At 44.8% G+C, this 14,409-nt stretch overlaps 1 protein-coding gene and 1 long non-coding RNA gene across 4 annotated transcripts in view; one reads left to right on the top strand and one right to left on the bottom strand.

The window, feature by feature from the left end:
- The window catches only part of SMARCAL1 (SWI/SNF related, matrix associated, actin dependent regulator of chromatin, subfamily a like 1), an 80,763-nt gene that overhangs the window by 10,750 nt on the left and 55,604 nt on the right, over positions 1 to 14,409 (bottom strand). For both annotated transcript variants that reach the window (XM_068246088.1, XM_068246089.1), the window contains exons 11-14: positions 11,257 to 11,475; positions 6,763 to 6,833; positions 5,261 to 5,363; positions 3,264 to 3,446 (exon numbers count right to left, since the gene is read on the bottom strand). In XM_068246088.1, coding sequence (XP_068102189.1) covers positions 3,264 to 3,446; positions 5,261 to 5,363; positions 6,763 to 6,833; positions 11,257 to 11,475 — 576 coding nt within the window. The remainder of the gene's footprint in view (positions 1 to 3,263; positions 3,447 to 5,260; positions 5,364 to 6,762; positions 6,834 to 11,256; positions 11,476 to 14,409) is intronic.
- The window catches only part of LOC137525188 (uncharacterized), a 66,742-nt gene that overhangs the window by 16,295 nt on the left and 36,038 nt on the right, over positions 1 to 14,409 (top strand). The gene's annotated exons all lie outside the window — the stretch shown is intronic.

Below are 14,409 nucleotides of genomic sequence, written 5' to 3'. Positions count from 1 at the left end.
AGAAATCGAGAGCCCGATATGGTGTAGTATTGTTAAGTTGGTTGTGGTTAAAAGCAAAATATTTAGATATACTCACAAACATGGGTTACCCATAGGCAACCACTTCAAGTGCAGGTGGGGAGTATTAGAACCTGACCCCACTCAGGTTTTTAAGATGTCGCTCTCTGTAGATAGGAAATGGGGTAGCACCCCTCCACCGAGGGTGGACTCAAGATTTCAGCAAGGCTTGGTGTACAGAGGCGCCAGAGTTGAATAAAAACATTTAAAAACCGTCTAAAAGAGGGGATGTTCAGGTGGACTTATCTCCCTCAAAAATATATAACTCAATTGAGTCACAATATATCAATACAAAAATATTTTATTGAATTCCACTTAGTGCAACGTGTTTCGCAGGTGTGGTCCTGCTTCATCAGGCAAACAGGAGTATAACTATAAAACAAACAGAAATATATACAAACATAATGACCCATAGAAATAGCTTAAAATAAAGGTGCAGTTTAAAAACATGAGAAGACATGATAAAATTGTAACATTTTTAGTCGCAGTGTAGTAAAAACTCGCTCTGTCTAAAAATTGCATCTAATTGATCATACAATATGCAAAAGAATCCAAAATGTACACAAAAGTTAATAAATATCCATAGTTGTCAATTGCACCCAAATTGGCACGCCTTGCTGACATGGCAGATTTTGATTGGTGCATTAGGATCAATTAGTGAAACCACACTCCCTATATAAGCAGAGCCCCCTCGCACATCTACACAGAGGCACTCACTTCTGCATCTACACCCATTGAGGTAAGTCACTCTTGCTGAGGTGCTGAATTTTATTATATCAATTTAGACTGTTAGTAATTCTTCTTGCAAGTTAGCTCTAGGGCCATAAAATAGTACTATATGTTATACTTACTAAACTGACTATCCTTTAATCTGGAAGCTGATGAACTTTAGCATATCAATTGACAACTATGGATTTTTATTAACTTTTGTGTACACTTTGGATTCTTTTGCATATTTTATGATCAATTAGATGCAATTTTTAGACAGAGCGAGTTTTTACTACACTGCGACTAAAAATGTTACAATTTTATCATGTCTTCTCATGTTTTTAACCACCCTGGCGTTCTATTAAGATCGCCAGGGCAGCTGCATGAGGGTTTTTTTTAAATAAAAAAAAAAATATTTCATGCAGCCAACTGAAAGTTGGCTGCATGAAAGCCCACTAGATGGCGCTCCGGAGGCGTTCTTCTGATCGCCTCCGGCGCCCAGAATAAACAAGGAAGGCCGCAATGAGCGGCCTTCCTTGTTTTGCTTAGATCGTCGCCATAGCGACGAGCGGAGTGACGTCATGGACGTCAGCCGACGTCCTGACGTCTGCCGCCTCCGATCCAGCCCTTAGCGCTGGCCGGAACTATTTGTTCCGGCTGCGCAGGGCTCAGGCGGCTGGGGGGACCCTCTTTCGCCGCTGCTCGCGGCGGATCGCCGCAGAGCGGCGGCGATCGGGCAGCACACGCGGCTGGCAAAGTGCCGGCTGCGTGTGCTGCTCTTTATTTCATGTAAATCGGCCCAGCAGGGCCTGAGCGGCACCCTCTGGCGGTAATGGACGAGCTGAGCTCGTCCATACCGCTAAGGTGGTTAAACTGCGCCTTTATTTCAAGCTATTTCTATGGGTCATTATGTTTGTATATATTTCTGTTTGTTTTATAGTTATACTCCTGTTTGCCTGATGAAGCAGGACCACACCTGCGAAACGCGTTGCACTAAGTGGAGTTCAATAAAATATTTTTGTATTGATATATAGTGACTCAATTGAGTTATATATTTTTGAGGGAGGTAAGTCCACCTGAACATCCCCCTCTTTTAGACGGTTTTTAAACGTTTTTATTCTACTCTGGCGCCTCTGTACACCAAGCCTTGCTGATGTCTACACCAGGGCCCCGTATTTCTAGAATTACAGCGCTGCTCCGGGCAAATATTCTGCTACTGCAATATCAGACTAGAGGTGTCCATGCGCCACTAGATCATATATGTCAAACTCCGGTCCGCAGGTCAAATCTGGCCCGCAGAGCCATTACATACATAAATTACTTTTCTCCTATGTTGCTGTCACTAAGGCTAGGTTTCCACTTGTGCGTTTTGTGTCAGTTTTTCTGCTCAGAAAATTCGCATAGATTTTAAAACTAATGTTAGTCAATGCAGCTGTTTCCACTCTATGCGAATTTTCGTTAGCGTTCGTACGCGTGAAAAAATCTGAGGTCCTGTATCATTTTTTCGGACATCACGTACGATTCGCGTACAATGCTTTGTATAGGCAATGCGAATTTTCGCGTTGCCCGAAAATTCGCATTAGATCCATGGTTACAGGAAGTTGTCAGCAGTCATGACTAAGCTGTTACTAGGCAGATTATGCATATGTAACTAATGCGAATTTTCGCGTACGAAAATTCGCATAAAAACGCGTACAAATTTACATGCGAATTTTCACCAATCAGATAAATCTTATACGATTTTTTGCAGGCGAAAACGTAACGCTACAGTGAAAACGTACCCTTACAGTAGGTAGTAGAAATCTGACAGAAGCGACAGGTTTTGGACTAGTCCATTTCTTCATGGGGGGATTCTCAGGGATTTATTTATTTTCAAAAGCACTTAATGAATGGTAGTTGCTCTGTCCAACTGACAAAAAACTGTGTAGCGAGCAGGAATGCATCATTGTTTAAATCCTTTTTTAGGGAATATCTTTACAAAGAATTAAAGCCTTGCTGAGAATACCCTATGAAGAGATAGACTAGTCCAAAACCTGTCATTTATCAGAAGTGACAGCAACATGGGAGAAAAGTAATTCATGGCTCATTTTACTCTGGAAGAAACTTACTTATTTGTCTGTTAGCATATTTTAAATTTTAAAAATTTTCGCCATAGTGCCCCTTTAAGTTTTTTTTAAACTTTAACTTTTTTTTTTATTTGGGCAGCAATCATTCCTCCTGGTTGCAGGAGCATCAGCGATAGCGAATTTGCAGGGGCGAGCAGCAGTTGTTTTATTTTTAGACGTTAATTTAAAGACATTGCGCACCACAGCAATATCCTGTGCCAATTTTTACATCGCCGCGCTTTTATAGGAATGCCAAGACACGACTCCACCACCTATAGGCATACAGAAAGCAGCGTGACCTGTCTATGCAGGACGTGGCTAGTGCTCGTTTATATAACTTGTTTGGAACAAAAAACTATAGCTCTAGTTTGACGACAACAGAAGGACACTCACCCCGGGGTTCCAGAATAACTCGGCAAACACCACCAGGTCAGCAGAGGACAGGGTCAGGCCCATGTTGGCGGCTGTGATGGATAAAACGGCAACGCTGATCTTATCCGAGAGCTGGAACTTCTGGCAGAACGACTGTCGGTCCGCCGAGGAGGTGTTGCCATCAATACGAATGAAGCCCACGTTCTGTAGGAGGAGTAACATCACCGGGTTTATTGGAATCTGCCATTGTTTGTAAATAAATACCACTACTTCAAACAAACTGAAACTTCGGGGGAGCTCTGTAAAGAATCAAAAACACTGTGGGCCCTTTCTCGCTAGCAGTGTTTTGCAATCTAATTCTGATTGCTTGTGGATCCCAAAATGGTAGGCTGTTTTAAAGGATACCAGAACCGAACGGTTCTGGTAAAAATGATAGCGGCACTGTGTAGGTTGTAAATAGCACATACCAGCTGCTCCTCCTGCCCCTCCTCCGTCTGCCGCCGTTCTCAGTGTATACATCCTGGTGTGTGGCGACTTTACTGAACTTTGACACGGACATACTGCACCCTGTGTGCGCAGTATGTCCTTCCCTCTTCACTTCTGGCCGACGCATAGTGCGAGGCTCAGAAGCACGCTGATCCCTCAGTCTCCTCTGGGCTGTGTGCGCGCTCCACTACACCAAGCGTCACATGATTAGCATGTGACGCTTGGTTTAGTGGAACGCACACGCAGCCCAGAGGGGGCAGCGTGTTTCTGAGCTTCGCACTATGCGCCGGCCAGAAGTGAAGAGGGAAGGACATACTGCGCACACAGGCCGCAGTATGTCCGTGTCAAAGTTCAGTAAAGTCGCCACACACCAGGATGTATACACGGAGAACGGCGGCAGACGGAGGGGGGGCAGGAGGAGCAGCTGGTATGTGCTATTTACAACCTACACAGTGCTGCTATCATTTTTACCAGAACCGTTCAGTTCTAGTATCCTTTAAAGTAAAGCAAGCACTATTTTCAGCACCCAGGGCATCTCATTAGCACATTAAACATGCATGCCAACAATGTGGCTCATTACTAAAGAAGAATTCAATTTTGCCTCTTCTTTTTATATTTAAAAGTCTAGCAGAGGCTTTTTAACCCTACTTCCGTGGCCTGCCCAACTGCAGAAATTTCAGGCAGATAAGGACTGATGTAATGATTTTACTGCACTCATTAGCAGAGAGCAAACAAAAGCTTTCATGAGCAGGGGTGGTGGGGGAGATTGGACATTATGCTTCAAAGACTTTACAGAAGTCACAGATGCTATATTCACGCCTTCCCAAAGATATATAATGGGCAGCTAGAAGGGGAGGGGGAACATGGCAGCTCCTATAGCTATTAAAAAGCAGGAAAAAAACAGGGCTGTGGAGTTGGTCCAAAAATCTTCCAACTCCTCAGTTTATGAAACCACCGACTCCGACTCCAACTACCGATACCCAAAATGGCTCCGACTCCTCGACTCCGACTCCTTAGTCTAATACTTACCAGGGTTGTGGATTTTGTACAAAAATCATCCGACTCCTCCGTTTATGAAATCACCAACTCCGACTCCAACTTCAATTTCGGGTACCCAAAATTGTTCCGACTCCACAGCCATGTGATTTTTTTTTTAAATTTTTTGCGATCAGCCAATTCAAAATATTTCCTTTCAGTTTTATTTTTTTTTTCCCTACCAGAAACGCAAATGTGCTGCAATTGGGTGCTGAAACCACGCGTTTCACACTGGGAAAGGGCCCTGTGTCAGCTAAAGGCAACACATTGTCAAGTCTATGTGCTGGGTCAGGGGAATGCGTGCCACAGCAGCAGCTGAAGACGGGGGCATGTGGTTCCCTCTTTCTTTCCATAAGGACTCGGGCACACTGTCGTCAGCTGACGTCAGTGTGCGACTCACCATGCGCAGGCATATCATGCATAGACCGCACTGTCTGATGGGAACACTCTGACAACACTCTTGCTGCATGCCCAATTCAGTGTATTTAAAGGGTTACCTTTTTGTCCAGCTCCTCGCATACGCTGTCCAGCACCAGCTTGTGGTGGGCAAACACCAGGAACTTCTCCCGGCCGCTCTCCAGCAGATCCATGATGTACTCTCTGCAGACAGAAGACACAGTGACACGCTCAGAAACCTGGGAATGCTGCAATTCCCTTTCTTACAATGAGGAGGGCAATACTGCTGGAAGCAACATCTGTGCATGATGGAGAGCATTTACATGGGCTTACACATTGGGGTTTATTCACCTCCCCGTCATGTTCAAAACAATAAGGTGCCAGAGAGCAGCTTTTGTTGTGTTTAAAAGTAACACAGCTGTCCTTAACCACTTGAGGACCACAGGCTTGCACCCCCCCAAGTGACCAGGCGATTATTTACAATTCAGCACTGCGTAGCTTTAGCAGGTTATTGCTCGGCCATACAACTGGTAGCAGCCAAATTAATCTTACCTCCTTTTCTGCCCACCAACAGAGCCTCCTGTTGGTGGGCTCTGATTGCTGCTGTGTTTTTGTGCTTTTTTTTGTATTTTGTTTTTCAAATAAAATCATATTTTTTCCCCCGTCTTCACCCCCCCCCCCATTAGCCTATGAGAGGGATTTGTTTCCCTGCCACTCCTGGGGACAGCTGAGTGACAAAGCTGTCCCCTGTACAGCGCTGAGCTAAATCACAGCACTGTACAATGTAAATAGCGTTTTGTTTTTTTTCCCTCACAGCCTGCCAGCCTCAATCGCGGGCTGGCAGGCTGATCATGGAGGGCAAGACACGAGTGTTCCCTGCTAATCTCCGCCCCCAGGACTTGACGCCATTCGGCGTTAGGCAGTCCAGGAGGAGCCACTCTGCTAAGTTAAGGTGGCTAAACACACTAGTCGATTCGATGTCCGCCAGATCAATCATCTGATCGAATCTGATCACAGAGGAATCTATTACCTGGGCACACACCGCAGACCGATTTCCAATTGATTTCAGTGTGAAAACGAATGAAAATCATCCTAGCACTGCCGCCTCCTGGGCCCTTCCATGTGAAATGCTGCCCCTGGGGTCGCCCTGGGTAACATGGCAGATCCCACACAGACAAGGCGCTAGAGGTGTGTTCCCCCATAGGTAAATAATGTAATTAATGGGGTGGGTCGTTCTATATATTTTAAAATAATGGTGTTGAGGTCCCTTTACGTCGTACAGTAGATAAAAATTAAGGATTTGGTGCACACCGCAAAATAAATCCTCTAATGTCCGATAGTGTTAGGTCCACCCCTTCCTGCGCCATGCTCCACCCTTTCCTGTGTCATGCGCCCCTCCCCCCCCCCTCATGGACCTGAAGATGTGTTTAGCTTTCTATTTTTATGTGTCAGGGTGCTAGAACTATGTTCTGAAGTACCGTAACTAATTTTTGGATTGGGGCCTCTCTAAGTAACTACTATTTTCTAGACATGTCTCAGCTCTTACCTGTAACCAGCATGTATTATACAGCAGCATACAGCACAACGGTGGTGCTATACTCACATGACACAGCGGATCTTGGCTTCAGCGGTCCTGTTGTAGAAAAGTAGTAAAGCTTCTTTTTCCTGTACTTTCTGCAAATACCAAAGGAGGGTAAGATATGAATATATTAGCAGGACAAGGCACATCAAAATTTAAACACGTCTTTACTTTGCTGAAATTTCAATAAAGGATACTGAAGTGAGAGGGATATGGAGGCTGTCATATTTATTTCCTTTTAAGCAATAGAAGTTGCCTGACTATCCTGCTGCTCCTCTGCCTCTAATACTTTTAAGCCATAGACACTGAACAAGCATGCAGCAGATCAGATGTTTGACATTATTGGTGGCTGGATTAGCTGCATGCTTGTTTCTGGTGTGATTCAGACACTACTGCAGCCACATAGATCAGCAGTGCTGCCAGGCAAATGGTATTGTTTATTAGGAAATAAATATGGCAGCCTCCATATCCCTCTCACTACAGTTGTCCTTTATGATTGTGCATGTATCACCCATAGTCTGAAGATGCCAGAGGAAGTGTGCCTCGAGGAAGGGGTCCTTGTGAGGACATGAAATGTTGTATTTTGGGTTGGGTGAGTATATGAAAGGATTCACCTAACGTGTATTTCTTAAACCTTTTTCTTAAAGAGAATCGGCCGATTAGAACAAAACTATTACCCAAGAAGAAGGGAGCCTCAGCATTCTCCAGAGATTTCCTGCGTCCTTCTGGACAGGGCTGTGGAGTAATTTTGGGAACCCAGAGTCAGAGATTTCATAAGCTGAGGAGTCGGGAGTCGGATGATTTTTGTACAAAATCCACAGCCCTGGTAAGTATTAGACTAAGGAGTCAGAGTTGAGGACTCGGAGCCATTTTGGGTACCCGGAGTCAGTGGTTTCATAAACTGAGGAGTTGGAGTCTGAAGATTTTTGTACCGACTCCACAGCCCTGCTTCTGGAGACTACTACCTCTGCCCGGGACCCTCTTTAAGATCAGGACCACCATCCCCTTTGTGCACCAGTGTGCCCATATGTGTACGAGTAGCTTCAGCTTACTGCACCAGCACAGTTGAGCACGGCTATGAGAAGATATCCGCTCTAGTCAGAAATGTTCTGCGGAACGGCAATAGTGGTCTTCAGGAGGACATGGGAATCCTTGGATTAGGTAGGTATCTAATTTATTTGTCTTAAGGTGGCCATACACTGGTCGTTTTGCCATCAGATCGACCAACAGATAGATCCCGAATCTGATCAGAGAGGGATCGTATGGCTGCCTTTACTGCAAATAGATTGTGAAACGATTTCAGCATGAAACCGATCACAATCTGTGAAGCTGCCGCCCGCATACATTACCTGATCCGGCCGGCGCAAGTCCCCCGGTCTCCGCTGTCTTCTTCTCCGCGCTCGGCTCCAGGGCTCCAGCTTCACAGAACTTCCTGTCCAGGGAAGTTTTAACAGTAGAGGGCGCTCTACTGTTTAAACGTCCTGCCGGGACAGGAAGGAGTTAAGCTGGAGCCCAGCGGAGAAGGAGCAGCGGTGACAGCGGCGACACTCGCCGGTCCCCAGATAATGTATTGCCGCTGTATTGCGTCGGTCGTCGGACATTCGACCGCCGCTATCGGGAACCCGCCGGCGATCGAGCAAAATCATCCGCACAGACAGGAACGACGGGAACGTTTGCGCAACGATTTCACAGCAGATTCGATCACAGTGATCGAATCTGCTGTATATCGGCGGGAAAATCGTTAGGTGTAGGGGCCCCTTTAATCTGCCTTGGATACACCTTATTCCAATCAAAATTGGATGTGTGTATGCACGCATGTTGACAGGCAGGGAACAGGACTGGATCCCACAGGCGACATTGCAGGGCCAAGGCTGTGCATATGCATCACTATCCTGCAGGCTAGCGACATGTTCTGTTGCTATGCGAAGGGCCGATGGAGTGGTGTCTAAAAAGCGAGTCACAGCAGGAGGGGTGAGTGGGAAAAACAATGTTCCTGGTCGGAGCTTGGCCGGAGGGATCTGAGGGCGTGGTCGCTGGACGAAGGAGTACAGCAAAGAGAGAGCACAGCAGAAATTATTTTGAACGTTAACAGCTTTTTGAAATATATTGTTAAAGTGTAGCTGTCGGGCATAAAATCAAAAAGCAATTCTTTATTTTTATCTGGTAAACAAGTAATAAGGATGCTAACCAGGCAATCCAAAAGTTAAAATCTCTATTACTTTTCTTGTTTATAAATGATCATTCCCCAGTTTACTTGACTCTTATTTGGTATGTTGCCGCACAAAGGAAGCTGCAGGGCATGCTGGGTTGTCCTTTTTTGCTTCTGCACATTAGTTAAGTCTGCGGGGAAATAAACAAGCAAAAAAAAGACAACCCAGCATGCCCTGCAACTTCCTTTTTGCGGCAATGTACCAAAATAAGAGTTAGGTAAACTGGGGAATGATCATTTATAAACAAGAAAAGTAATAGAGATTTTAACTTTTGGATTGCCTGGTTAGCATACGTATTACTTGTTCCATCAGATAAAAATAAAGAATTGATTTTTGAATTTATGCCCGACAGTTACACTTTAATGGTTAACCATAAATCCCTACAAGTCATCAACGTAACTCTACCTAGAGTGCAAAAGGTTGAGTGGTTGTATTGGGCTGCAGATTTACCCTATTTTCCAGAGTATAAGACGCACCTAGGTATACAGGGCAAAAAAACAGGGAGAAAAAATATATACTAAACCTTCTTGTAGATGTTCTACCCCAAATGTTGTGTCCCCTTCTTTCCCCATGTGTCCCCTTCTATCCACAAAGTCTCCTCCACTCTACCCGAATAGATGAAAGCAGCCACAGCAAGTCTCACCTAATCCATTGGAGCGCGAGGAAATCAGAGACCTCTCCCTCACTGTTCCCCTAGTGCCGGCTTCTGGTGATAGTGTCATTACATGCGACCAACACTAGGAGAGCAATGAGTGAGAGGATAGGTCTCTGACCACCGCATGCTCCAATGGATTAGGTGAGATGCGCTGCCGCTGCTTTCATCTATTCAGGGGGAGCGGAGGAGGACAAGGGGACAATACAGAGAGTCCTCAACAATGTGGCGGGTCGGCGGATCATATCTGGAATATAAGACGCAGTGACTTTTTCTCCCCATTTTGGGGGGAGATAAAGTGTGTCCTATTCTGAAAAATAGTCCCTGACTACTGATATGTCTCCCAGCATGCATCTGGTTGGGCACAATCCCATAATGTGGAGCCCATCCAGAAATGTGAAACTTTTATTTACCATAAAAGGGAGCAAAATGATCATAAAAGTTGGGCAAAACCCCACTACATGCTAACGACACAGTGTATGCAGAATTCAGGCAGGGGACACACTTGTCTTTCAGTTTTCCGCACGCTTTTTTCTGCGTACGTTTTCTGCACATGAAGTGAGTTTCTATGCAGAAAAATGCGTGCGTTTTTTCACTGCAGCTAATGCTAAAAACACATATACATATACACATATACATACATATATATATATATATATATATATATATATATATATATATATATATATATATATATATATATATATATATATATGGTGGACAAAATAATGGAAACGCCTTGAAAAACAGCAAAGTATATTTTAATATGGTGTAGGTCCACCTTTTGCGGCAATTCTTCAGTTAAAACACCCTCCAGTTCTTTTAGAGACGATGGCGGCGGAAATCGACTTCTTACAAAAACAAAATGTGCAGAATCATGTGCAGAATTTTTTTTCTGTGCGCGAAAACCACATTAAGTGTGAACTACCCCTTTATTAACAGGAGTTCTTCCATCTAAGAAATATAGCGAAAATAAAACACCTTATCCCAGCTGAAGACCTACCTGCCCTGGTTCATGCATTTGTATCCTCCCGCCTAGACTACTGCAACGCCCTGTTCATCGGATCTACAGATAAGGTTCTGCGCCCCTTACAGCTAGTACAGAATGCTGCAGCCAGACTCCTAGCCAATGCCCCCCGCAGCTCACACATCACCCCAGTACTGCAAACTCTTCACTGGTTGCCAGTAAAATGGAGAATCAATTTTAAGATCTGCCTGCTGACATTCAAGGCTCTACACCACATGGGACCCAAATACATAGCGGATCTATTGGAACTTTATGCCCCTCCACGCACCCTCCGCTCTGCCAACAAGATGAAGCTGGTTATTCCCAGGATACACTTAACATTTGGTGCTCGGGCCTTTTCCTATGCAGCCCCTACTCTATGGAACTCACTTCCACAATCAGTACGAGAGGCTAGTTCTCTGGACAGCTTTAAAAAAAGGCTAAAAACTCACCTCTTTTCCCTAGCCTTTGAGACTGCATAATGCAGGGTCACAGCGCTTTGAGTCCCCAGGGAGAAAAGCGCTATATAAATATTATTGTTATTGTATTGTTATTTCTGTGCAGAAAACACGTCCCAAAACAGTCAAGTGTGTTCCCTGCCTCAAAGTTGGGGGGATTCTGGACCACTTCAAAACCCGTTAAAAACTTACACTCTTGAAGCCTTTCTCCATCTCCTTTGCGGCGGCTGCGAGGGCGGCCTTGGTTCTGGCGTTGATGCCCTCTGGAGCGATGACCACCATTTTGCGCTGTTTGGGCGGTAGCTGAGACAGGACATCAGACTTCAGCCTTCTGATCATTATGGATTCCTCCAGGAGGAGCTTCAGTTCGCTCAGGTTGGAGGATCCGGAGTAATCCCATCCCCAGGGCATCTAAAGGGAGAAAATATCCGGAGTGTAACCGCTGAGAGGGATGTGTGTATAGGGAGGTTACAGGTCCTGTGCCTCTGTCCCAACACTGCCATCTCTCAGTTACCGGTCCCTACAGATGGTCTATCAGACTCTAATAACTTCACCTTGCGCGCAAATGTTAACGCAGCTTGGTATTGGGTCAATCAAAATTGACAGGAGGTGCATATGATTAGCCCAATTCCAAAATTCATCCTTAAAGGACAACTGAAGTGAGAGGGATATGGAGGCTGCCATATTTATTTTCTTTTAAACAATACCAGTTGTCTTGCAGCCCTGCTGGTCTATTTAGCTGCATTAGTGTCTGAATAACACCAGAAACAAGCATGCAGCTATTCTTGTCAGATCTGACAATGTTAGAAAAACCTGATCTGCTTCATGCTCGTTCGGGGCTATGGCTAAAAGTATTAGAGAGAGGATCAGCAGGACTGCCAGGCAACTGGTACTGCTTAAAGTGCATTTGAGATGGGCTGGATAGAAAAAAAATTATACATACGTGGGGCTTTCTCCAGCCCCCTCCAGGCTAATCGCTCCCTCGCTGCCATTCTCCGCCACCTGGACCCTCCACAATTCGCCCCGGAAAGTCCTTCAGTTGGGGAAGGTGGTCACTGGGCGACTGGGATTAATATTCAGAAAAGTGGGTGGAGCCTACAAAAGCCAATCAAAATCCCCCTATTGCTTTTCAAGGGGAATGTTTAATTGCTGCCATTGTTGCACTGTTAATGGCACAAGCCTCAAACCTGGTACAGTTGGTCATTGGGTCACTGGGGTTCAAATTCAGAAAAGGGGGTGAGGGCACAGCCAATCAGATTTGTTTCATTTCAATGCAAATTATTGATGCCAAAAACCACAAAGCTCCAAAACTTGGTCCTTGAGTAATTCTATGTTAGGGTTAGAAAAAGTGGGCGGAGCAAACACCAGCCAAATACATACACGGGCAATGCCGGGTCATCAGTGGGCGGAGACAAATACACATTTCACTGGTAAAATGTAAACTGCAGCCATTCTTACACGGTTAGGCCTCGTTCACATCAGGGCCGTTTCTGTGCGCTTTCCACAGCGCACTGCCCTGTGCGTTCAGCAAGGTATTGATTTTTCCATGTAACTAAATGTAGCTGGTTCACATCTATGCGCTGCGCTGAGCAGCGTTACAGAAACGTAGTGTTGCCGGCATTTCTGTGCTGAGCTGGAAAGCGCACAGCAATGCAAGTGAATGGGTCCGCTTTTTTAGCGCATAGAAGCTTGTACAAGAGCATAGAAGCGCATGCGTTTTTTACCCCTAATTGGAGAAAAAAATACATTTACATACAAAAACAAAGTTTTATTGACAACTGCTGCTGCTACAGTAAGCAAAACGTGCTTTAAAGAAGCGCAGCGCAACGCACGGAAACGCGGACTAAAGCGCGCACAAGCACATGCGTTTTTTTACCATGCGCTTTAACACGTTTTTCAGCGCAGCAGATGTGAACGAGGCCTTAATGGCAGGGTTCTCAAACTTGGCACAGTTGGTCACTGAGTGATTGGGATTAATATTCAGAAAAGTGGGTGGAGCCCAGAGCTGTGGAGTCGGAGTCGTGGAGTCAGGGCAATTTTGGGTGCCTGGAGTTGGAGTCGGGAAAAAATGCCCCGACTCCGACTCATAATGAATTTAAACTGTAATTAAAGTAGAAAATATGATAAAATGTTCTGTTTCTCAGATATTAGTCATCATAAATAATGTATATATACATTAATAGCTGTGCTTAGTCCACAAAAATGAAATAAACCAATAAAAATTAGTTACTTGTGCTGCTCCAATGAAGCAGTCTCCGTATTTTTAAAGTCAGATATACACCTCTGATTGTGACTGTATATATGATGTGTACACAGGAATCTCTTATATATACTAAATAACATCTATGCTGTAAGAATAAAGCCTGATGTGTAGCTGTGTCGCTAATAGAGATGGTCAATGAGATGGAAATCATTCTGCGTTAATTCTGATTTATGCAAATGTATGCACTCCCTTTGCTGATGAAATCAAATAATTTGATATGTTGTTAAAATTTGGTTTGGTGACTACGAATTAAATGGTACCTGAGAAGGATGAAAAGTAAAGTTTTATACATACCTGGGGCTTCTTCCAGCCCCCTTCAGGCTAATCAGTCCCTCGCTGTCCTCCTCCACCACCTGGATCTTCTGCTATGAGTCCTGGTAATTCAGCCAGTCAGCGCAGTCCGGCCGCATGCCGCTTCCACAGCCAGGAACATTCTGCACCTGCGCAATAGTGCTGCACAGGTGTAGTACGCTCCCGGCGGCAGAGTGTGTGCATGCGCACTACACCAGACTGGCTCAAGTACCTGAACTCATAGCAGAAGATCCAGGTGGCGGAGGAGGACAGCGAGGGACTGATTAGCCTGAAGGGGGCTGGAGGAAGCCCCAGGTATGTATAAAACTTTAATTTCATCTGTCTCAGGTTTACTTTGTTACACAGTAGTACTATACTCTACATATGCACTCCCCACAGAGCTGCAGGGAATCCTCTGAGAATGCTGTGCACATTGAACACAGAGATGTTGTCTATCACCCATAAACCTGGTTCAGATTGTACATGAAGAATGTGTAATAGAGGAAGAATCCCCTTATTCCCCTGCAGAGTACCTGCACATCACTCTTACATGTACCCACAGTTACATTGCCTAGGGCCTGATAGATGTTCTTTGTTCCGGTCTGTACCTTTTAACAGTACTCTTACCAAGGACTAATTTTAGTCTATATGACTAAAGGGAATAAATATGGCAGTCTCCATATCCTTCTCACTTCAGTTGTCTTTTAAAATTCCTAAGTGTTGGCAGTTAAGAGACGAATTTCATGTTATATACTTTCAATCAACAAGATTGTAATATGCAAATTAGAGGA

This window comes from Hyperolius riggenbachi, chromosome 7, assembly GCF_040937935.1.
Source record: "Hyperolius riggenbachi isolate aHypRig1 chromosome 7, aHypRig1.pri, whole genome shotgun sequence".
Lineage (NCBI taxonomy): Eukaryota > Metazoa > Chordata > Amphibia > Anura > Hyperoliidae > Hyperolius > Hyperolius riggenbachi.
The sequence above is the reverse complement of the archived record's forward strand: the minus strand, read 5'-3'. Positions and strand labels throughout refer to the sequence as shown.